Genomic DNA, 25,538 nt, shown 5'->3' on the forward strand with positions numbered 1-25,538 from the left:
GGGTCCGCTGGGCCCATATTTACTCCAAAGCCAGAACCGCTTGGGGGTTCCACTGGCCCTGACAGCACTGAGGCCGTCGACCTGATCCAAAACCTCCACTCCTCACCTCCCACCCCTACTCCCTTTGCCAACAATCTCCACCTCCACCTAAAACTCCCTTTATCTCTCTTTCTAGAGAAAAACTCAACCCGACACTTTCATACGCCTTTTTCCATGGGGAATTTGCGCATTACCTCTCCTTTCTCTCCACCCAACTCTGACTTTACTCACTCCTTAAAACAGAGCTATAGAAAATATTTTGTGAAATTACTATTCTTCAAAATATATCAAAGATACATTTGGTGTATGGTATACATAATAAATACCATAATAATTAGTATTAACTGACCCATTTGTTGTCAGTTAAACGCCTGCCTTTTATACAGTTTCGCACTGATTCTTGAGAGAAGTATGGCATCGCTGTGACACTGTTTACTTTGCAGGTGTGGGCAAATGTGCTGTACAAACACCAGCTGATTGACCGGAAAGTTTCAACGGATTGCGCAATACTTGGACTATCACAAGGAGACTAAATTGTCTACTAGTCAAACGTTTAAACAGAACTACAACTCCCTAACCATGATTACATTGACTGGATGAAAACACCTGGATGCACATACGGTAGTGTTCTCAAAGGAAGTGTGAGGGTGATATGACTGCAGTCCAAAACACACCAACATCTCAGCAAGCCTCAGAAAGTAAACAGCATTCCATTTCTGACTTTTGCCCCCCCCCCCCCCCCACCACCACCACCTTTCCCTCTGTCCCTCTCCCCGTGTCATTAAGAGTATCTCTTGGCTGCTCTATAAATAGTGGCAGGGAGGGTGAAGGCCAGCAGGAGCTGGCTAGTCTTCCATCAGCCGCGCTAATGAACAGGCGCTCTGGCACCTTTAGCATCAGACTCTGCTGCAGAGTGCCTCTGCTTTCAGGTATTTCTGCTGCTCCATGAAGCTGCACTTGCTGCTCCTCTTTCTTTCTTTCCCTTTACTTGGACACAACAATAACTTATACTTTAGAGTGCTTTTTCCTGCTTCAATAATCACAAGCTGAGTGGGTCATATGTTAGGAAGCAGACCGCTACTAGGTCTGTAATTACAGTTCACTTTACTGATTAACAGAGTGGGATCACTCATCAATAATCCCTAGTCTAGTTACTTTTCATGTTTTCATTTTGTGTTTACCCTTAACACCCTTATTATTTTAAAAATAAGGGCAGCATAGAAGTTTGTGTTTTTGGTATGCCAGCACACCACAGTTAGTTTGTATTAAGCTGCTCTATCACACATGATAAACAAGTCCCTCTTCTTTTCTTCCAATAATATTTTCAGTCATCCAGGTAACAGGATATCGAGATGTGCTAAGTCAATGTAACTGGATTTACTGGTTTTGTCTTGATGACATTTTGCCACTTCTCAGCTCTTAGAACTCACAAGGATCCTGGATAAGTGTTGAAATGTTAAGCGGCTGATCCAGCCACTTTTGACATGGAGTTTCCATGTCAAAAGTTTTTTGTTTTGCACATTGATTTGTAGGGTTTCACACACGCCTTTAAACATCTGCTTTATTAGGCAGTCAGAGTAATTGTGTTTCTCATATTCTGTACGATTAAATTACCATCATTACAAATGGTAGGTACTAGATAAGTAACAGCTGAAGCAGGCTGCTGGATTGACAGGGCAAAGATCATTTCCTGGACTTCCCTCAGAGTACACATCGACCTACTTACATGGAGCCCTAGGTGTGTGTGAGCCCCTTATGCAAGACCAGTGTGGAGGGTGGGAGGAGAAGGGGTTGGGCAACTAATATACTCACTATCTGCTTACCTTGGTTTGCAGGAATCAGTGAGTTTGAGGTGTAGATGGGAGCATTAAAAAGGTGAACAGCAGCTGAGCTCTGCTGAGAGATAAGTAAGCTGATTGTGGTGCCCATGTTCTGCCATATGTGGTATTGTGAGAGCTGACCTTGATTGGGTGGTTCTGCAACAGATCACTATGAATTAGTTAAATGGTACACTGGATATGAGGAAGCTATGAAACATGCCTCAGACTCACCAAAGGCTTCTGATATTCTAAAAACACCACACACTATCACACAATTCCAACTGTGCATATTCATCAGAAAGCATCACACACACACACACACACACACACACACTAACAGGCCTACAAACATTCAGTGGGACAAACAGTCTGTTTTGTGCCTCTTTTACACTTATTCATCCACCTTGAAGCATTTCAGCCTCCATATACACAAGGCCTCTTCCCTCAGCATACCTAAAGCCCAGGGTTTAAGACTTTCTACTCAGATCTCAAATATGGTATCAGGTTATGGATTTGTAACCCAACCAACTAGGCAAATTATCTGGCTTGAATCTATCAATTTTAGGTTCAGTTGTCTTTAACCTAGCATATCACCATTACAAAGCATGGTATTTACTATCATGTATGGAGGAAGGAAAAAATCCCAACACAAGCAATTAGATGCACACTCACACAGCAGGGTACTGTAGCTTTGCACGATGGCTTAATGAATAAATAAGTAATAAGGGCTTGGTTATTGGAGCTCATTAAAATGGGAGATGCTTCCATGACAATAAGACCTGAGGAGGGTCATGGGAGGCGGCTGAGTGGCTCAGGCCAGGGTCCCTCCATAACCTGACCACATGGCCCCATCACCCATCTCCAAATCAACCCTGTCAGTGATGTGCCCCCTCCACCTTAACCTCTGCATCTCCACCCTCCTCTGACACACAGTAGCACATGCACCTTCATTCACACACACAGCTGCAAGCACCCTCACAAAGACACACACACACCTCTCTCATGGTTAATTACCACTTAGCTCAATCACGTGGTGATCCGTCCATAAGAGCCTCCCTCGACCTCCTCCTCCGCAACACAAACAGCAGCACACACATGCCAATTATTGATGAACCTTTAATATGCCATTTTATAAAATCTCCATCTCATTTCCTACCACGAAGCAGGTAATTACTTTTCCAATATGACCAGCAATATACACAGAAAACTGCTATTCCTCAAATATTTCATACGTGAGAGTAAGTAGGTATAAATTAGCTTAATGTAATATTATGGCAGGATTCAAATAAAGTGGCCTGAGCCATTTGGAGAAGACAGCAAACTTTTTATTGCTCTTCCTGCCTTCCATTTCTAGCTACCTCAGTATAAAACCCCTGGACAAAAATCCCACGCCGCGATAACATGTCAATAATGAGCTGAGGCCATCTATTGATCAGCTTAATTTTGCATCTATTAGCTAGGGAACAGCTTGCTCCGGGGGCGAGGAAAGCCAGGCGCTAACACGCACCGACAGGCTGGATGGAGATCATTACAACTGATGTTCACACACACACGCTGTGATTGACATGGAGATAAGGCAGGAGAGAGCCCAGGCTCGCACGCCTCCCCGCACACTAAGCTAATGATACACCAGTGTGCTTTGTGTGTGCACGGCAGTGTGTATTTGTGTGTGTGTCTGTGTGAGGGAGAGTGTCTATCTAGAAAAGTTGGAGCAGGAAAAAGAAGAAAAGCAGGCCACATGCCTTTGCTAATTGGCACAGTCAGTCAGGGAAGCTCATAAAAGACAAAAAAGCATTTAGTGAGCACCTCAGCTTTCTGGATCGCCTGATCAAGTCTGTGTCATTTAAATACAGTTGACTACACTGCAGAAAAGCCTGGCTTTGACCTGGAATGCATCATTTCATCTGATACTTCCTTATACTCCCTTCCTTGCATAACAAGCATTCATTATATGAAAATCATTTGTTATACAGTGAATGAAAGGTTGCAAGCTTGACGTGCCTCGTGCTGACAGAGCAGAGAGAAGAGATTTTTCCTCCTCAGAGCATTTCTTTCTTTCTCACGTTCAGAGGAAGTGACACTGAAAGTAAGAATGGATCCATACTGAGAGGGTGTGCAGAAATCAAATCTGTGTTTGCCCTTTTCCTCCAGCTAACCTGCCCACCACTGCTGCGGGAACAGGCCTCGCTTGGCATTGATGCAACCAGCTGCAATATAGGATGCTGCATGTTATCCACACAGAGAGTGGGAAAAACCGAGGCAAAGCGAAGGGCCGGGTGCTGGAAATGCACCTTTTACCGCTCTATCAAAAAGAAACGGTGAAATCCTTGTGTTCGCTATCTGTAGATCTGAGTTTTTACACGAAGGAGGTCTTGTTTTATGCCAGATCGGTTCAATGGAGGTGAGGTCAGAGGCAAAGCAAAAAAAAAAAAAAAAAAAAACTACGGCTACAAACTGTGTGTTTTTGTCAGCTGAGGGATGCAGCAAAGGGATCGAGGGAGCAGCGGGAGGAGGTGAGGGAAGGGGGGAAGAGGAGGAGAGAGGAAAAAAAGCCCTCAGCCAAGCCATCAAGTTGAACATTGAACTTCACAGTAGTAGCTGCCTTTCTATGCCTCTCCTTTTGATGTTACCTCCAAAGCAAAGGATCAAAGGCTTGGAGTGTGGCGTGGGGAAGTCCCAAGCTCTTAGCCTGCCAGCCTGTGATATATGCAAAAGTCTACGCCAAAGAGAGGGAGCAGGGCAGAGAGTGAGAGAGACAGAAAGAGAGAGGATCCAGAAAAAAAAAAAAACAAAAAAAAAAAACAGGAAGCTTGCATGGAATGTGGCTAGATAGTATGAATTGTCTAATGAATGACAAGGATGACACAATCAGCCAGTATGACGTAGAGCATTATGAAAGGCACACATGAGTTTTAGACAACAGGCATTTGATATGCAGAGAGGGCTGGGCATGAAGGTACCCTCAGCCAGCAACCCCCCCCCCTTCCATACACATACACACACACACACACACACACACACACACACACTTCCAACTCTCACCAAACCTCAGCGCCTCCCCAACATCAAGGGGGTGAGGCAGTGTCGTCTCAACACAAATATACAGTTTGCTGCTAAAGCGAGGACTACAGTAAACACAGTGCACATGAAATCCTGGTTGTCTCTCACTGGAGCCCAAACACTCACTCACACAACACACATTCACCCAAACACAAAACACACACACACTGTGGGCTCAGCTGGGCCAAAGAGTGAAGCAGAGGTGTACTAAAATTGACAAATCTCTACGAGACAAACACAATACATACACACACACACACACACACACACACACACACACACACACACACACACACACACACACACAGACACACACCCGTTCCCCAAGGCTGTAGGATTAAGAGGTCCAGCTGGCTGACAGCAAGCTCTTCCTTCCCACGTATCCCGTCGATCTCACCCCCCACCCCACAAACACACCCTGATCCTCTCTTCCTCTAAAGCGCCTCCCACACCTTCAACCGAAGATCTGCCAGCCACTCAGCTCGCCGAGCCTGCCAGGACGACGACCCAAAATTTGACATCGATCGCCCTTGCGCCCTATTCACCTGCCTTCACCCCACGCACACTCACACACTGGAGGAAAAAACAGGGACTCCACAGAATTCAGGACAGACAATTCTCAAGAGGAATGTAGACGTTGGGCAGGAGAAGCTTAAGAGAAGCCACCATGCCACCGAAACGTAGGCTACACGTCACTGGCACCGTTAAAGCGGTTTGGTCTGTTGATCCATCTAGCCTTACTGTCGGTGCTACTGGTTGAATTCTTCAGAGAAGGGAGAAAGTAGGGAAAAACAAGGAGTGGAGGAGGGTGTTAGAGATAATGTGCTGAGCCCTGCTGTTGGAGACATAAGAGAAAGTGATAGAGATAGAGCAGAGAAAAACAGAACAGGAGTAGGAGGAAGAATATGAACCACAACGAACCCCGTCCCCCACTTTTCAACAGCTGCCCAGTCACTTACGAACGTCTGGAAGAAAATATGCAGCAGGGTGTTGTTTGAGTGTCATTATCGTTTTGTCGACAGGGAAGTATGTGCACTCGAATGTGCAAGTATATAAGCATTCAGTACTCCACTATGTCAGATAACTGAAAGTTAGTACAATGTCACTGGAATCAATTTACTACATGATTCATGTGTTAGTAAGTATTTAGACCCAGAGGGAATGAAGAGGAGCAAGAAGCACTGGAAACCTCACTTTAGGCCTGACCCATACTAGATTTTTTGAGTCATGCATTTTAAACATGTTTCTGTAGTGAAATTTCGAGCGAGTTATACATCAATGTATCTGTGATGATCTAAAATCCTCAGATTATTCGGCCACATCAATGTATCAGTTTCATAAACAACGTATTCTCCTGAAACCAGAGTAGAGAACTGGGATTTAAAAAGCACCAGAAGGTGAAATTTGATGCTCTGTTGAGTTTGAGGAACCACAACATGTAAATGAGCATTATTTTATAACACTGCTTATAGCAGAACCAAAATTGTACCCTTATCACATGAACATCCTTGTGGAGGTTCACATATTCACTTTCACCCACGTGATCAGTTCAACCTTAATGACAGAGCTTGCATGCACTAACATCGGCTGGAAAGTCAAAGCTACGAGAACAAAATGTGAATTCTTCGAGTCCCTCGTGACCTGCGGCGAGGCGACAGACAGGCCTAATGTGGAGAAAGAAAAAAGATGGGGCGTGATCTAGGTGACATTTTGGCAAAGACAGAACAAAAGCAGCAGCAGCGTGTCATTTCAGTTGTTCCCAACCAGAGGATGCTAAAGCTGGGCATGGGCAGCCCTGGCCATGTGAATGGCTAATGAGAACAGAGAAAAACCCATCCGGCAATTCACCATGACACCATCGACAGGAGCAGATCGCTACCACAGATTGGGTTGGGTGGAGTGTAGAAGGAGAAAGAAAATTTAAAAAAAAAAAAAAAAACAGACAAGGCAATGGTATAAGCAAAGAATAAGAATTAGGGAGTGAGAAATGGAGAAAGAAGAGAGCAAGAGACAGAAGGAAGGAAAAAAAATTCACAATGATGACACGCAAGTGCAAAGAGCGATTAAGGATTTACTTTCAAAAGGACTCACATTGATCTTTTTTGATAGACCTGCAATAAATCAAACCGGATTGACTCGCATGAGAACCAGGCCTAATCCTTTAGTCAGATCCAGGAGAACTCCAACCAAACCAGCTGTTAATTTAGGCTTTACAAGATAAAGCGGGAGAAATCCAACCTGATGTACCCTAGGGCAGAGGCTTACATCATCTCTGTAAAGCAATCAACTTATTGCCAGTTTGGAGAGGTAATCAGAGCACATACTGAGAGAGGAGAGGGAGAGACGGGAAAGGATTGCTGGGTGGAGAGACGGTGGTGGAAAAGAGAAATGAGAGGCGAGAGACGGCTGAGGAGAGAACAGAAGGATAAGAATGTAAGAATCAACAAAAAATGAAACTTCAGTCCACTTTAAAAAGAAAGAAGAAATAAAACTTATTTTTTCTGAATGCTGGGCAGACACAAAGGCTTTCTGACTGAAACAATAAAAGTAAGCTTTAAACAAAGAAACATGTTTACATGGAGTACATCTCCAATTATCTCCAGAGGGCAAAGATGAAACAGAGAGGAGCTAGCTTGCTGCAAACAGTAGCTCTCTGAGCTGACAACAGGGTGTGGAAGCAGGCTTCTGCTGCCCCCCCCCACACCACCCTGTAATTTCCCTGGAGGCCAGCCCAGACCTCGTCCCCATCCCCAGTGGCCAGTGCCACCTCAGTTGGGTCCTGCCAGCCGCGTTGTGGCTGCACCATAGCACAGCCATTGTAATTAAAATGGTTATTTTTGTTTGGAGGAACAAGAGGGTTTTTTTCCAAGCTCTGGGTGGAAGTATTGCAAGACACCATCCAGCCCACACTGAGTAAACCATACTAATGTCTTTTTCAGAGTATATGTGTGTACTGTATGTCATCAGGGTACTACGGGGGTTTTAGTTCCTCTTCTTGACTGGGTGTGTAACACCACAGTGGAGGATGTAGAGGATAAAGCCTGAAAACCACACAAGCACCCCCTCCCATGCACACCCTGACACAAAGACTCATTAGCTCACCATCTCCCCTGTCTTTAATGTCCTGTTTACTACACAGTACAACCAGATCAGGACTGAAATCCAATCACAGAGCTTTGCAGGGCCCTTCACATCAGCCTCACAGGAGAGCTGAGGAGAAGCAGGCCTTGTGGTCTCTGGACACTGTCCAAGGGAAACCAAACCTCAGGAGTCCAAACAAAACCACACATAAAATCAGAGTTAAAACAGCAGCCTCTATTCAGCTCATCATGACCCCGCCATCTCGCACGCACAGACACACTCTTTGGTCCGAGCTTCTCTACCCTCTCCTGGGTGCACTGTAAGCCCACAGGGATCACTCCGATTTCAGCGGGGCTCCTGCATTGTCAGTTTGAGTCTTTGACCCAGGCTCATTGGTGTGTGAGAATATATACACACACACACAGGACACATCTATGTAAAGGAGACTGCCACTTAAGCTTAACTCGCATCACCCTGAGCTATCTTTAGCAGCAGGGCTAAACTGTTAAAACCGCACAACAACGCACCCCCCCCTCTCTCCCAGCCAGCCTCCCCTGACTTCAAATAAGACGGCCTGGCTCTCTGGTGGTGGCTGCTCACTGGCACCTCCCTCCATGGCCACAAGGTCACACGTTTAATTACACAGAAAGTAGTAATCTCACCAGACAGATGGCAAACAGGCCGCCTCTCAATTACTTTATGCCCAACTGAATGATTACTGATGTTATTTGCTAAATTATGGCAGACAGAAAAACACCACAAAAACTGGATTTGCGCTACAGGTGGGGGGTGGGAAAGGCTGTGGGGGTTGCAGGGTCAAGGCGGTGTTGGGACACAGAGGCAGATGCACCAAGCAACTGTGACAAAGATCAAAAAGGCGTGAAGAATACAAGCGCATGACGGTGTTAGCTTTCGGGAAAAATTGGAAGTTTAACACCACAGCAATCAGTGCCAAACAAAACAGACTTATTTTTCTCATAACCAAAACTGGTACAGAACATTGGCCTATGTGGAAACAGTCAGCTCCCAGCAGCCCAGCTGAGGAAACCGCATGACAAGGCCAATTTAAAACATGAAAAAAGTGTCTGTCCCTTAAAAGTGAGCCAAGGGGGGAAAAAAAAGTTAAATTTTATTGATTTTTTTTCTTTAGGACAACCAGTTTGTCATAAGGGAGTATTCCAGTGGACTCGACTTCTTTCTTGAACAACTAAATGGCAAGTGGGAGCAGTATCATCTCAGCATCCATCCCTGTTAATGCCTCACTCATCATTTCTCAGCTCTTCTTGCCAATGGCTTCTGTGAACAATTAGAGGTTGACTTTCCCAGCGTCTCAGGCCACAGCATCTCAGTGTCTGGCCAGGGTTGAGCTCGCCGGCCAAGAAACAAGGCTCTCTTCAAGCACAGGCCCGAATTTAGCGGATCATTCATCAGTGATTGTTAGCAGGGCTTTTCTCAGCCTGTTTATGATTTAACATGACCACATAACTAAATAACAGCTAAATAGCTGCACAGGCTGGCCTCATTAATGTCACAGCCACTAATGTTAGGTCAATTATCAAAACCTGATTGGTGAGTATACTGAAGAAGACAATACTTTGGCCTGCATAACTATAATTTCTCCAGCTGCTTGCCTTCTTGGGTGGGGTAAGTATAGGTGTCATATTAAACCACAACTCTATATTTCATCCAGCATAACATATGCGATGGAAACCTAAATCTGTAAAATAATAATGTTGACTACTAAATTTATCAACATATACAAGGAAGGAGATTAACAGGTTTGTTCGCCAGCTTGAAGAACTTTACAACTAAGCCATGTAGTATAAAACCAGTGTTAGTGAAAAACATTTGTCCCACTGATGACCATAATAAGACTGGCAGCTCGCCACTAACAGGGAACAGTTGTGTTGGGAGGCACGTCTGCTGATGTAAGATGATCTGTGGGAGCATATAGAAAACTTCCACGCATTTTTTCTCTGAGTCACGATGAGGAATTCCACTGGCCTATAGACTGCAGCCAGCAGTTGTTCTCCCATGAGAGCTGGCAAGCATCTGGGAAGAAGAGAAAAGTCAGTTCAAGAGTAGATGTTGACTAGATCTGCATATTTACAGCACAGGATTTTTAGACAGCAATGCTCAAAGTGATCCCTAAGGCAAGTGTTGAAAATGAGGAGAAAGGCTCCATGGAAGTTCCCCTACAAAAGCTCAGAGGACTTGGAGTAATGACTCCCAGGCACATCTACAACCCCACTATCCAGAGAGGATGGGGGAGGCTTCCTGTTCATCTTTCCAGTTGTACCATTGCTTGGGAAAGAAGCTGCACTGGTTAACATCATAACATACACATAAAAAGTCACATTAAAAACATTCAAACTTTAGCAGGAAGTAGTTTTGCATTGTGGCTCTATAAAAAATGAAATAATCTGGTTGAAACTGAATCTGATAACCAGACATCCAGGGCTAAAGTATCAAACTATAACTGAATCAAATCTTCGAAAAACACTTTGTTTTTCCTTTTGATTACTAGGCAACAGATGTTACATGGCGGAGTCTTTCTCAGACTGAAGGCCATCACATAGTAGACGTGAATGCTCACTATCACATGACAGGTCTCATGCCTGCAACACTGAAATCATAGCATATGTGCAGATCAACTGCCTCTCACAGTGAAACCCTGTGGATGCATTGACTGTCCGTTGTCTGCACTTTGGTGTTTTGTTTTTCCAGTGTGTGTAATGCAATCTTAGCTCCTGGTTGCACAACGGTCTTGACATTCTTGGAATACCTTTGACCAGGGTCGCTTTTTAGTTAAATTTGAATTCAAGATTTAAAAAAAAAAAAATAAAGTTCATGTTTCCTTTCTTATTAAAAACATAAGCAACATTGTTAAAAAGAAAAATAAGGAACTTTATATGTCAAAAGTTTATTTTACAGCCCAATAACATCACTCCCGACAGAACTGCAAAGACAAGAGTGCAGAAGCATGTATAATATACATAGTGGCTGCAGAAGGTGAATGCACAGGCACAGTTTAAGCCTTAAGCCAAAGGCCTGCAGTGAGGAGTGTCAATTTGATCCACTAAAGGATCAAAATTCTAGCTGATGCTGTCTCCCAATGGCCCATACTTGACCGTGGGCCTTGCACTCTTTCCCCAACTGCTGCAGGCAGGCATGGGCTGCAGCGCTGGCACCTGTCTTTGACAAGCATTGGTATTCACACTGACTGGATTTGTGAGGCCGACTGCCTGCCAGTCAGGTGACAAATGCTAACACACACACTTTCTCTGAGAGACCACAATGCGTGCACACACACTGGCAATCCAAATCAACTCAACCAAGAGGCACTTAAGTATGATCCCAGCCACTTAAAAAGCATCTGCATCATAGTGAGAGAGGTCTCAGTCTCTCACATCTGACAGCAAACCCTGCCCTGATTCAGGCTGTGGCTTGGAGCTGTAAACCAAAGCTTCCCTCAACGCCTCTCACCCGCCCCGGCCAGGCTCTAACCACTGTTTTTGCATACCGCTCAGCTTGTGTAACCGTTCAGTGGTTCTGCTCCAGCGATACAATGGCTGTGTAACAGACTAAGCAGAGCGAAGCCATCTAATGTTAACGCCTTGCAAGAGCTGATAAACACAATTGGGTCCATGTTACACAAGAAAAATAGAACAATATACCTTGAAGCATTAAGCAACTGAAGAGTATCATGATAAGAAAATAAAAATAACACAAGTGAGATGTCCCAGCAGCTGATGCAAATGCTGTCCATGACAAAAGGAAAGAGCTCTCAGGTGAGCCAGTCACTGTGCCAAGGGCCTTTCATATTCTAAGTCAACTACTGGCATACATCCCTCCATCCATCCATCCATATTCTATACCCGTTTATTCCTTAACCAAGGTCACAGGGATCTGCTGGAGCCTATCCCAGCTCTCTTTCGGGTGGAAGGCAGGGGTACACAGGTCACCAGTCCATCACAGGGCCACATATAGACACACAAAGACAAACAACCTCACACACTCACTGCTATGGGCAATTTAGAGTCACCAATCAACCAGACATGCATGTTTTTGGACTGTGGGAGGAAACCAGAGTACCTGGAGAAAACCCACGCAAGCACGGGAAGAACATGCAGACTCCACACAGAAAGGCCGGGTTGCGAACCCACGATCTTTTTGCTGTGAGGCAACAGTGCTAACCACTGGCATCCACACTGTAATTATAATTCAGTTTGAAACGTCACCTTTGTTCACAGAGAGTATCAAAATCCGTCCGGGCTAGACACCAACATTAACACCAACCCCTCTCTTGTATGCATTACCTTTCACTCATGTCTAATTACACAGAAATTAAAATGTTTGTAAAGACGCTTCTTGGTAGACTGACACTAAAACCTTCAATTAGGCTACAGGTTTATTTTTCATGGCATTTAATTAGTATAACTGGTCAGGTTTGCCACAACTGCTGCTTAAATAAAAAGCAGCAATTTAACCCATGCCCATGGCATGTGGGAATGCCAACAAGACCGGATCTAGCCCTCAGTATGGCAAAGCATGCTGGTACTCACTCTGCTGCCCAGCAATCCACTGCCATGTTTCCCCACCTCATTTGCAAAGCAATCCCGCTTCCCTCCCACTCAGCACACTCAGTGCATCTTTTTGTCATTTCCATGTCCAGGCTCCATTTATTTTGTCTACTGTGACAGCAAGGGGGGGGGGGGGGGGGGAGTAAGAAACCAGGTCTCAGGGAGACCACCGACCAAAGAAAATCTTCACATTTAGCAACCCCTCCAAAAGAAACACACACCCACATCCACCCTGTCCACTGAGCCAACACACACACTCAGCTCTACCCTGCCTGACTAATGTGCCCTGACACTCGTACATCACCCGTAAATTGGCCAAATGAATTAACCACGGCCCCTGCTTAGCTTTACGGGCTTTAAATGGATTTTCTCCTCACCAGGTCTGGTCAATAATTGCATTTATCCATCTTGTTGAAGCCAGGTTTACACACTCGCGAAGATCATGCCAATCCCTGGATACATTTTCCGCTCTGGTGGCAGGAGTGTGAGAGATTTGTCTTTGGATCATAACAGGTAATTCAAACAACAATTAGCTTGACGACTCCGTCATATGTCAATGTGTGGCTCCTTGTTGGACAGGACCTTAGTTAGAGCAATGAGGTGCCATCTATTGCTTCATCTGTCTGTATATCTTTTGCCCTGCCCTTATGTCTCAGTGTGATAAACTGAACCTTGTAAGACTATTTTTTATCTATCATCCAAGACTCCAGGTTAAAACAGCAAACACCCACAGTAGGGAAGAGACAGTGACTATGAGCCTTCACTGTTCACACACATTCAGACAGAGAGCAGAGGCAGGGTGAAGACAGAGCTGTGAACACCAGCATCGGTGGGGGTCATCTCCACACTTGTGAATGTTTGAACAGAAGTGCATTAGACACTGGGGGGGCCCAAAGGACAATTCAGCTATGTAAACATGCAGCAACTTCCTTTCCTCTGCTCCTCCAGGCCTGCACTGAGACAAGGCACTGTTTAAACAGCACACACAGCATTCCTGTGCCTGGGCCCTGGCCAGCAGCTGCATCCTCACTGCAGGCTGGTCTGCCTGCCTGAGCAGAGACAGATACAGGCCTTACACCAGCAAGGGTCATCCACAACAGACAAAGGGCTTTTATAGACATGCACAGCTACTAAAAATGCTCCTGATCCCTGAGCTGCTACTTTAATGCTGAGTCCACATTAACCTCCTATGGAAGACATCCATTCATCCATTACCTACTACTTATCCTTCAGGATCATGGGGAGCTGAGGCCAATCCCAGTTGACATTGGTTGAGAGGTAGGGTACACCCTGGACAGATCACAAGTCAATCACAGGGCTGACACATAGAGACAGACAGACACTCACATTCACACCTATGGGTGATTTAGGGTGATCATTTAGCCTAAGTGCAAACTAGATGTCTTTCAACTGTAGGAGGAAGAAAGAGCACCCACAGAAACCCACACAGACACTAGTACAACATGCAATCTCCAGACAGAAAGACCCCTGGGTCACATGTGATTCAAACCCAGAACCGTCTTGCTGCGAGGCAACAGTGCTAACCACCACAGCGCCGTGTCACCAACATGGAAGACAGATGAGCTAAAATAATCATGTTACTGAACGATCCAACCTTAAATCCTAACCACTTGATTCCACCTGTAATGACAAAGCAGGACATTTATCTTTATTGATATTTGAAATATGCAAAGTGTGGTGGCCAATAAAGATAGAGCAGGCAGTAAAGAGGAGATAAAAAAGCTTCCTGGTTCTAAAGGGCACTGCAACGTGCATCACATGACACAAAGGCCTACCCTTCTCAGCCAGGCCAACCTGTAATTGTACATTCATTATGACTAAACAGGTCACATTCATAGTTAATAACTGAAATTAACTTTACCGTCCCGTGGAATGTAAGCCAAACAAAATAGATTGCCATCGCAGAATAAATTCAGAGCTTGACGAATGTTTATGGTATACATCTATTTTGTACAAATACATCATGACATCATCTCAACCTTAGTGGATCTGAAGTGGTTTTTCTTTTTTTCTTTTTGGTCTTTGATGAGCTACTAAACTTAAGTAGCATCCAAACCAAATACAAAAACCAATAAACCAATCTCTCATTACAACAGTTTTGAAAATGTAGTGGACAGGAGAAGCTGCAGGAATAAGACCCATTTTAGATCAAGACACATAATTCCAAAAGCCATGAAGTAGAACAATCATCCTAAGACCATACCAAAGTAGACTTCATTAAAGAATAACTACAGTCATTGCTTCCCCTCTGGGTTCAAATCTCAGCAGTGGACACCATCAGAGCTGCTAACAATGGTGAACTGCAGGTCATTATTTCAATCAAAAAGTCATTTCAGGGTCACTAGATTGCATTGTTTTCCACCTTAACATGGCATCTTCCCTCTCGCCCGTTTGTCTGCCAGTTCATTTGGTTCCTCTGTCTGTCTGTCCATCCATCCATCATCGCATCCCCTCTGCCTGGAGGGTGAAGGCCACTCATCTCATCTCAAGACAGTTGTCCAAATAAGACAACCTAACTCCATTCACCCAGGAGGGGAGGAAGGCAACTGACAATTCACTCAGCGCCATAAGTCAATTTGTTCATTTTTGGGATTGACCCCAAACACTGCTGACACACCAGCCCCTCACTGGAGTGGAATAAATATGTAACACTGAGGGACAGTTTCAGTGCTAGGCATATTATAGTACAGTTTGAAATGAGAAATCCATTTAGGTGGGGGAAAAAAAAAAAAAGACAAAAGATTATTTGAAAGGCAATATAAACTGCAGTTTGTTTTAATACAGTATGTAAAGTCTGAATGAGGGGCAGGGAAGCATAAAATAGAAATTAGACTGCAGACTATTGCAGCAAAATAAACACTTAATGCACTCCATACACCATTACCTGCACAATAGTTGGCAATTCAATGCTTACGTGCAAGGCGTAGGCTTGTGTGGATTTGACAAGCTGTTCATATGAAATGTTATCTAGTGCTGTACACAAGTTGACAGCTGTCTCTTTACAAGAGGCGTATTATTATTGTGTGTAAATAGGTTTCTAACAGCTGGTTAAAGAGCTAACATGGGAATTTACTCTTAATCTGGCTTCCACTGGAATTGCTTCATCAACTAGAAAAAAAATAAATAAATAACACTGTTCCACATTGCATGTCAGTGTAGAGAGGTTACATTTTATTAGCCCTGTGCGTCTTTAAGTAATCTCGCCAACATTTTTTTTTCCCCAAATCCTACCATAATCCACAGATTAGTAGATGAATTTATTTCTGCTTGCACTCTAAAACCTCCCTCACCTTTTGCAGGCAGTTATGAATCCACCACCTTTAACGACAAACAAGCAGACGATCACCTCATTAGTGGACTTGCTGCGCTTCCCAAACACACACACACACACACACACACACACGCTCCTTGGAGCTTATCCTACTACAATTAAAAGTTTAATTAGTAGATTAAAAATACATTGACTGGAGTTTTATCACCTTAAACTCCCCCATTATGTGTTTAGCACACACAAAGAGCCTCCTTCCCAAATGAGTCATTTTGAACAGATTATCTGCATACAGAAATTCCCTTGAATACATTAAGACTGAAGATACAAACTGGGTACCAAAACAAGATTGCTGCACCATCATCAAAATACACTGTGAGTAGCTAAACATAATATTGCATAGAGATTTTAATATTATGTTGAATAAGAAATAAAATATTGCAGAAAATAGGAGCCCAAACTAACATACATGTAACTACAGCTCGCACAATTTCACTTTACGTTGAAAATGAAATTTGCTGATTAGGGAGATGCTTGAATTTTCTGCCACTACTGTGTGTTTATTTGTATACCAGAATAAAAAGGGGAAAAGATAAATAGTAAGTTTTTTTTTTTTTTTTCAAAAGAGATTAGCATGAAAGAGTTTCTTCTTGTTTGGTACGTTCCAGCGCATTCTACCACTTCTATAAAAGGCTGGTGTACCACAGGTGTTCACTGCACACTGGCACGGCTAGTCATTATCTAGCCCGACATGATCATTAAGAGCTGTGATGGCAGTGTGGCACCTCCTCCCTACATGTGCGCACACACACACACACACACACACGCACACACACACACGCACGGACGCACGCACGGACGCACGCACACTGGAGACTCAAGCACTCCCTATCAGTTGTTGTAAAAAAACAGGGGTGAGAGGGGAAGCTCCTTTCTCAACGAAAAGCATGTTAGCGCTGGTGCACTTTGACCCTTCCCAAACACACGCCACAATCCAAACAGAAGGCCGGCACCACCAGAATTCCTCCAGCGTCACAGCGGACCTCTCACCCAGAGCTTTTAAGGCAAATTTTTTTCTGGTGACGATGAGGGTGGGAAGTGCGGAGAGTGGATAGGAGTGGGTAGGAGGAGGTGGGGGCCAGGGTTGATCCAGAGGCAGAAACCACACACATGAATGCATGCCTGCTCGTTGACCGTGGCTGGAAACTGAAACTTGCCTGCTCCAATCCATGTTCCTCTCCACTCACATCCCGCTGTTTTTTTTTTTTTTTTTGGTAAAGGGAAGATGAATGTGAAGCCTAGGGGCACTGTTGTTTGGACATCTAACCAGGAACTGTCGCTGCTCTCATTGCCCTGGCATTAGCAGCAATTATGCGCTCCATTCAGATGGCTTTTGTGCGTTCGACCCCAAATACCCCCCACCATCGCCCCTCCATTCCCTTCTCCTCCACTCACACACACTCAAACTCCTAACACACACACATTTCCCGCTTTTCTCTGCCCAGTCCCACCCCGTGCTTTCCCTCCCACTCCACTACTGGTGAACTCATTTGGCTTCTGGAGCACTCTGGTCCCATTATGAATGAACTTACAGAAATATGCACATTCAGGCAGGAAAAAAAGAAGATAAAAAAACAAATACAAGTGGTATTTCTGGTGTGATACCTGAGCTCAAACAATTCTTCAGATATCATTATGTGAATTTCTTTTCTTCAATCAAAAAAAGCAGTACATTAAAAAAAATGGCTAGACACATATTTACAACTTCACGGCATAAAAATACTTGAAAAACTATTTATAATACTCACTGCCTTGCTAGAAGACATTGTCATTGTCAAGAGTTTTCTAATTATGACTTTCTAAAGTTACAGATTCTAGAGAATCATCTCTTCAAACTAGCTGATCCTAACCCTAATCATAACCTTTATATCCAAAAGATGCAATCAATAGTCATTTTAACCTTATCTTTTACACTGGATGCAGCACATGGACACTACTAATACAATCTCAAATCTCCAGCAACCACTTCAAATTATCTTATCACCATTTTCAACAACTCAGTATTTGAAACAGCTCTCTATAAGTTCACTGTGTTGGCTGCAAAGTGAGAGGAAGCTTTCTACCATCTAGCACTGTCACCATGTATATTTATACCAGGGGACACCTGACAGGGATGAATGGATCAGATGTGTACTGTCCTTAATGTAGATTATATATATATATATATATATATATATTTTTTTTTTTTTTTTTTTTTTTTTTGTTAGATTGAGAAACAAAAAGAGAAAACAGTCAAAATTATTTATCTGGTACTGTGCATATTTGTAGACTGCTTTTGAAATTGAAGTCAATTTGCCAACAATTGTAGGGAGTGCAAACATATCATCTACCAAGAAAAAGCAGTAAATAAAAATAAAGACACATGGCCTGTATATGGATACAAATTTAACTGCGCACACACAAACAGAATAATTTAATTTCCATGTTTCAGGGAGCCCCAAGCCCTGTGGGCCAGGAGCAGAGCTAGCCTATATTTAACAGATGACAAAAGTTGCATTCCAGATGTACAGTACTATCTTTGTGTCCTATAGAAATGCATGGGAGAAAGGAGTGTGTGTGTGTGTGTGTGTGTGTGTGTTGGGAGGGGGGGGCACTAAGCAAGAAGGAGGGTTACACTGGGGGCTGGTGTTGGGGGGGGCACCAGTGCACAGCTGCTAAACTAATGCCTTTTTTTCTCTGCTCAGACAGAAAAGCAGAGTGTGATGGCTCAACGACAGAAACGGGGAAAGATAGAGGAGGTAAAAAAAAAAAAAAAAATGGTTTTATTCTTTCTCATAATTTACCAAAAAAATTACAAAATGCCTTAATGGGTTACAGGCATCATATGTTACAATGAAGTCAAAATTAGGATCAGATTAGTGGTTATTACATTACAAACAATGAAGTCAATGATTTATTAAGAAAAAAAAAAAAAAGGTTCAGCTCCAAAACAGACTTGACTGCAGCTGAACATGAGCTTCATCCAAACCCAGCTCACACTGCCACCAGGGAACCACTACTCCCTTTGCACTAGTTAAAAATCTGATTAGAAACACACCCACAAACTGACACGTTTTTTTTTTCCTCTTTTCTTTTTTGCATCTCTGTTGTTATAAGCAAAGTGACAGATGAACGGGAGCATCAGCTCTCACACGGCTCATCAACATCACTGCACAATTAAGGCCCATTAGCTGAGATACATATACATATACTCCGTAAATATTTACTGCACCAAATCTTTTCCATTCATTCACCAGGCACCAACAAAACCTTACTGTACTCTCCCTCTCCCTTCTCTTTCTGAGTCCTCTCCACAAACCCCCCACCCCACCCCACCCCAACCCCTACATCTGCGATTCATTGACTTTACAATTTACCACATGTCGAGATGGGAGAGGTCGAGCCTCCATCTGAATCACGGCACAAATATGCAAGTGATTTATTGTTTTAAAAACCCTGGGCTGTTTTAGTGCAACTCCACTTTTCCTGAGCATTACTCCTATTGGCAGACCATGAACAATTACAGTTCGGACTAATTAAGCTCCGAGAATGTGCTGTGCACCACTAATGTTTAGCAGGCCCCAATTTTAGTTTAATGGTGCCAAACTTTGTTTCCCAGCCCCCCCCCACTATCGCCCCCCCCCCAACCCTTACCTCTAACTTAACTCCTCAAATCCAAAGCAGATTGTACTTTTTATGACGGTTTATTGAGTCGAAGAAAAATAAGAACCTTTTCTTTCCCCTTTCCTAGCCTAGGATGAGAGAACCAGCAGAGAGAAAGAGAGGGAGCAAAAAAAGGAGTAGTGGGAGGGAGAGGGAGAGAGAGCGGGAGCTGCTTCCGCCATACTTTGTAAACAAAAGTGATTTGCAAGACAAAAGGAGCGCAACCTTCCAACTAAATTCAGAGTGCATTTTGCGGCTAGAGGCACAAAATGCAGCCGCATCGCGCCATGAAACCCCCCGCGGACACCAATTAGGCCCTATTAACATGTAAAGCCAATTTGATAAGGTGTGGGCCTATCCCTTAAATCCGTATTAAACTATCTTTTCTCTTGTCACAGCCAAAAATCCATTTACAGCAGCCGAACAGACATAATCCATATGATATACCATTGTTATGCTTATGCTGCTGCCACATTTATGAAAGATACTGTCTGTTTGTGTCAATTATAACAGATAAGGCCACAGTAAAGTGTGCATGTGAGCACAAAGGGGGTAGTGTTGCATTCACTTCTGCATGTTCATTACAATAATCTGACCAGAAAATCCACCATTATTTCTTCCTAAAATGCAAATGATAAAGGAAGGAGTCAGCGTGTACAAAAGTGGAATTTTTTTTTTTTTTTTTTTTTTTTTTTTTAAAGAAGGTGAATGTGCAGCAATATAAGCAACCCGAGCACCACAACACAACCGAAACAAAGAGGGCAAAGGAGGAGAAAGCTATTGTTTCAACCACACAAAGCCTTTCCACCATCTTGTAGCAGAATCTCCACAGGTTCTGAGAGCATCTTTTTTCACTCTGTACACAGAGGTGGATGCTTGGTGTTGCATTTTTATCACCTTTTTGCCAACAGCCCTACTTTCTTGTTCTTTTTTAAACTACTCGTAATTACAGATTGAAACTCAAAACCTTTGCCAAAGGTCTCCAGGCCTGGAGAATTATGGGGCCAGGGCTGGCGTCAAATATCTTAACATTCATAAGTCCGAGAGGCAGTAAATAAAGCCAATGGATTTACGGCCCTGCAGCCCCAATGCAGGAGAGCTGGCCGCCCAGATCCCGCTCTCCCTCCCTCAGCCTCTGCGTCTCCAGACCTGTTGAGGTGTGATGTTAGCCCACAGCACTGGAGTTAACCCACCGCCTTTTTTCACAAGCCCCGTGTTAGCATCGGCAGGAAACAAAAGGTAGACGGAGAGAGGAAGGGAGGTAGAGAGAGCAAAGGGAGCAGGGGGAAAGTGAAAGGAGACAGAAAACTGGGGTGAACCAAGCCATTTCTCCAATTCAACCTGCGCCCAGTGATCCAGCAGGCCTTTGTGTGAGGTTTAGGGAGGAGGGAGAGGAGAGGAGGAGACGAGGACAAGAAGACTTTTAAAGCCCGGGCACAGCGTCATGTCAAATTGCTAAATGATACTAAATTGTAAGTCTCCTTGGACTTAGGTGGTAGGAAAAACAAATTCTTACTGGTTATGGCTCCCAGAGGTCAGACAAATTATTTTAACCGCCACATGCAGGAATTTCTTTCTTCCAAGTCATGCAAAAACAGAAGTCACAGAAACTAAAATGTCCAGACAGACGAGGATCAGTGCCAAATGACTGAAAAAAAAAATAAATTGATCAAAATTTTACTCTGAGAAATACCAGAATATTGTCACACAGGATTTAAAAAAAAAAAAAAAAAAAAACTCAGTTGAAATCATTTAGAATAAAAAAAAATAGAGGCCTAGAAACTGAAAACCATAGCCTAAAAATAATTCTACAGCATCGCTCAAATTAAGAGGAGAAGGAGCAGAAAAATGAAGGGAAAAGCAGCGAGAATCAAAGCCTTTCATGACAAGACAGAGAAAGTCTCTTTCCAATAATACTAGCAGTCATATTCAGTGCATCACATGACATGTTAGGGAGCCAGACAGCTAATCAATGTCCAGGTGAATTATTTATGCCAGCTTTAAGTCTAATACATTTATATTACAGCGACCGCTGACTTCAAAGCTCTAATGGCTGGACACACAGGGCGCTTCAGACAGTGGGAGTCGGGCTGGTACAGTAGGAAGACCACCGCCAGAAACCATGTTCAGCTACAGTCACTGTTAAGGTAGATCTCTGACTTAAACTGCAATAAATATTGCCTGTCTCATTACTAATAAAGCAGCTTTAACCATCAGCAGCAGCATTCAGATATCTGTAATGACTTTATGTAGAATATAAGGAGGTGGCATCAAGAAACAGCTAAAGAACAGGTAACACGTCAGCATACATGCTTTTCAAAAATAAAAAAAAAAAGATCCTTCAGTTTCTGAAATCTATCTGAAAATTGTGTTTCAGGGTGGAATTAAGAGAACAAAGGTCAACACTGTCTTCCCGTAGCATCATCCAGCCATACGACACAATTTAATGCTTTTCAAACTGCTGCATAAGCACAATAACATGAGCGCTCCACGGACTAGTACAGGGCATAGTACTGTGACAGCCACAAAGACAACTACAAACCTCTGCCACTGAAACAAGGAAGTGCTTCAGTTCAAATCATGTGTGTTGCTGAGTGTTTGTGTCAGGACTGACAATAATGAGTGACTAATTCCACATACCAGCCAGCAGCGTTAACAAGGCTGACTGAGAGGGAAAGAATGGCAAAATGTTGTCATATGCCGGGAATGATCAAATCTTTTTACTATAAAACACACTCTCTCTCTCTCTCACACACACACACACACACACACACACACATATACAGAGAGATATATATAAACAGAATTGTGTAAGCAGCAAAATTAATTCCATGTGAAATTCTGAATGATCATGTTAAAGTGTTTGCAGAACAAATAATTTCATGTGAACTTCTGGGTGATCGTGAACTCAAAAGCTGATATTGTGTCAAACACAAAAGAAGGTGTTATGTGTCAGATGCGCATTTATTTTCAAGGTGTGCACAGCGCACAAAAAAAAAAAAAAAAAAAAATATTCAGGTAACAAATATCAGTTGTGCTAAGCAGAGCTGAGGTTTTACTGGGGTGGAGGAGTTCTATTTCCTAATGCCTGGTCTTTGCCTTAACCTTGTAAAATGAGATGACAGGTCCTAAAGCGCAGACGTAATTGCAACCGTTTAAAATAGGGGGGCAAAAAAAAACAAAAAAAAAACACCCATGGTTGAGAAAATTATGCCGCTTAAGGATTGCCATTGCCCAGTGGGACTAGTGAGGTGCTGAGCAAATGAGTAAGTGTGCATAATTATAGCATGGCTGATTGTGTATAAATAAATAACATACATTTATTATAAATAAGGTTGATTTTTTTTTTGGGGGGGGGGGTTCTTTAAAGGGTCAGTGGATTCCTCAGAAGTAAAGGTGCTGGACATGCAAAGCATAGCACAGCGTTGTTAATTCATTTCATTCACATTTTAAAAAAAAATACACATCTATAATAAAATAAAATATTATTTGATGTTGATGTTTTTCAATGCATGCACCTTTCACACAGTGTCTTTACAGGTTCTGACACATGCAAATCACTTTGAAAAGCTCATTTGCATATGTTTTTTTTTTTTTTTTTTATTTGTGTAGTTTTACATTGCTTTACACTGCTTACAGCATGTCAGAGAGCCAGTGTAAAGGTCTGAATGCTCATGCAGCTTGTGTTAGAAAAAAGGGCATTTTTGATGAGGCTGTGCAAACACAAGCCAACTGCATTATTCAGTGGCGTAAAAAACATGCACCCTGCACACACCCTGCACAATGAAAATGATAACAAGAACAAAAATAAGACTTTTAGATTTCTCATGCATTTCATTTAAAAGTTGTTAAAGTAGAAAATCCACATCACTAACAATGTCATGAGCTGCTATGAAAGCCTTTTATTTCACTGCATGGAGCCCTATAGCGTTTAGCACAGTTAGCATGCTAGCTGCAGCCCAGGACGAACACACGGGCTGGGAGCTGCAGGCGGACATGCCTTTGTACTGTACACTTCATGAGTTGCAAAACTTGGCTCTGCGGTTTAATCGGCAGCACCGGTGGGTGACAACACTCCGAGCCCGGCTGCCCCGCGTCTTCTCGGGGTCCGTGTGTGTGTGTGTGAGGAGCATATGTGTGTGTGTGTGAGCACAAACACTTGTAAATAAATGAACTTACTGTGCGTGCTGTTGGAGAAAGTGATCCATTGGGAAGGTAGGGGCTTGTGAGATCGGGGATCATTATAAATGGATAGCCCGGGTACGGTGGGCTCTTGAACAGCCCTCCATCTTGCCTTTTCGCAGCTAACATGGCGGGGGGGAAAAAAGAAGAAAACTTTTTATAAAGTGGCCTTGAAAACTTTTTTTTCCAGGAAAATGCATTTGAGGAATAAAGCGGAGGAGCTCTCCTCCGTCAGGCACATATAATGTCATGGTGCACAAAAAAAAAAAAACAAGAGTGGAACAATAAACCAGACTCACCCTCCTCTAAACTTTCTCTTGTTTTGTCTCTGAAAGTTTCAGATCTAGGCGGAGGCCGTCTTTCCGCCTTGAAATGCAATGAAACAACAGGGATTGCGTTAAAGTTAACGCATGTGGCTGATAGTTAACTTTGTTTTCAAGTCTATCAGTGCAACAATGTAATGAAATGTAGGCCGCTAACTTAACAGAGCCGGGGACGATCGATCCCCGTTTTTAAGCTGCAACTTACCTCTGAATCCGACGAGCTATTTTGATTCGTTTCCGACTCGTTTACAAGTGAAGATTTGACATCTGCTAAATCCCTTTCTGCCGAGGAGTTCTCCGAAATTTTCTCTTCCTGCTCCCCTTCGTCTTTGAAGGAAATCATTTCATCGTTTGCACCCAGATCGTCCCCTCCACCGCCGTTGAGCTGCGGCATTTTTCCCGAGCAAAAATCTTTCTTGGGGGGGCAAAAACACAAAGTTTTAAACCCTTGATCTCGGTGATCTAGAAAGTCCGAGTTTAAGTTTGGGGTCTGTACTGGCGTTTTCCAAAGCTCTGGCGGTTGGTACAAAACTAAAAAAGAAGGGAATCTTGGCAGAAAAAGGAAGCCGGAGAAGGAGCCGAGCCGCTCGGATTGAGTGAGTTGAAGTTGGTCGGAGTGGTTTTCAGTTCAAAGGCGGCGCTGATTGACAGATAGAGAGGGATGGAAATAGAGAGAGTCTGGATTCAGGATTATTGACAGGGAGAAACACACAAGAAACTAATGAGATTCAAACAGGGAGGGACTTGAAGTGACGTTTTCATAAATAGGAGGAAAAAAGGAGAAGCGAGGAGGGGGGGGGGGGGGGGGGGGGGGGGAGAGAGAGAGGGAGGCTGGAGGAAGCCGGCGGACGACTGCAGTGAAAAGCATGTGAGGAGGAAAAAGGCAGTTTGGGAGCAGGACAGTGATGGTGAAATAGCAGGAAGATAGAAGCTGCTTGCAAATGTGGATTAAACGCACATATGGGCGGGCTCCCTGTATAAAAAATGAAAAGAAGGGTACTTCCTCAGGCTGTTTGCAACCAGTTTGACTCCACTGTTCCCGACCTGTCTGTCACACTGGGGCCAAATAAAGTTAACATTACATCTGCAATTAAAGCCTTTTATTTTTTCTGAAGCTGTCCTTCACATTCAGGCTCTCTAACCCACTTTGGATCTGTTCTTTTTCAGCTTGCTAAATACTAGAGGCCTATCAAAGCAGAATAAAAGCTATTACTCCAAGCTTTTTTTTTTTTTTAATTTTTTCTGATTTTAGCTGCATTGTCAGTTCCTTAGATCTATTTTTCATTATATTAGATAATGTTTCCTCAGATCTATTTTTTGGGATGGAGGGTATGATTGCATGCTGCTTGTCTGACAGGTGTGATGTCCTCTGGGACTAACCTGAATTCCTCACTGGCAGCACAGACTGTTTTTATTTTTCGCTTCTCCCTCAGCAGCCATGCTGGACACAAATAACCGA

The 25,538-nt window shown here is 43.4% G+C and overlaps 1 protein-coding gene across 27 annotated transcripts in view; it reads right to left on the reverse strand.

Moving 5' to 3' along the window:
• tcf7l2 (transcription factor 7 like 2) overlaps positions 1 to 24,833 on the reverse strand; it is an 85,211-nt gene extending 60,378 nt beyond the window's left edge. For 7 of the 27 annotated variants that reach the window (XM_026314943.2, XM_026314942.2, XM_026314949.2 and 4 more), the window contains exons 1-3: positions 24,285 to 24,830; positions 24,056 to 24,122; positions 23,754 to 23,878 (exon numbers count right to left, since the gene is read on the reverse strand). In XM_026314943.2, the coding sequence (XP_026170728.1) occupies positions 23,754 to 23,878; positions 24,056 to 24,122; positions 24,285 to 24,473 (381 nt within the window). In that variant the 5' untranslated portion in view covers positions 24,474 to 24,830. Of the gene's footprint in view, positions 1 to 23,753; positions 23,879 to 24,055; positions 24,123 to 24,284 lie in introns of all 27 variants that reach the window. The other 20 variants (XM_026314955.2, XM_026314956.2, XM_026314952.2 and 17 more) reach the window with 4 other exon arrangements.
• Between the last annotated feature and the right edge of the window lie 705 nt (positions 24,834 to 25,538).

The sequence above is a fragment of the Mastacembelus armatus genome, chromosome 19, assembly GCF_900324485.2.
Source record: "Mastacembelus armatus chromosome 19, fMasArm1.2, whole genome shotgun sequence".
Classification (NCBI taxonomy): Eukaryota; Metazoa; Chordata; class Actinopteri; order Synbranchiformes; family Mastacembelidae; genus Mastacembelus; species Mastacembelus armatus.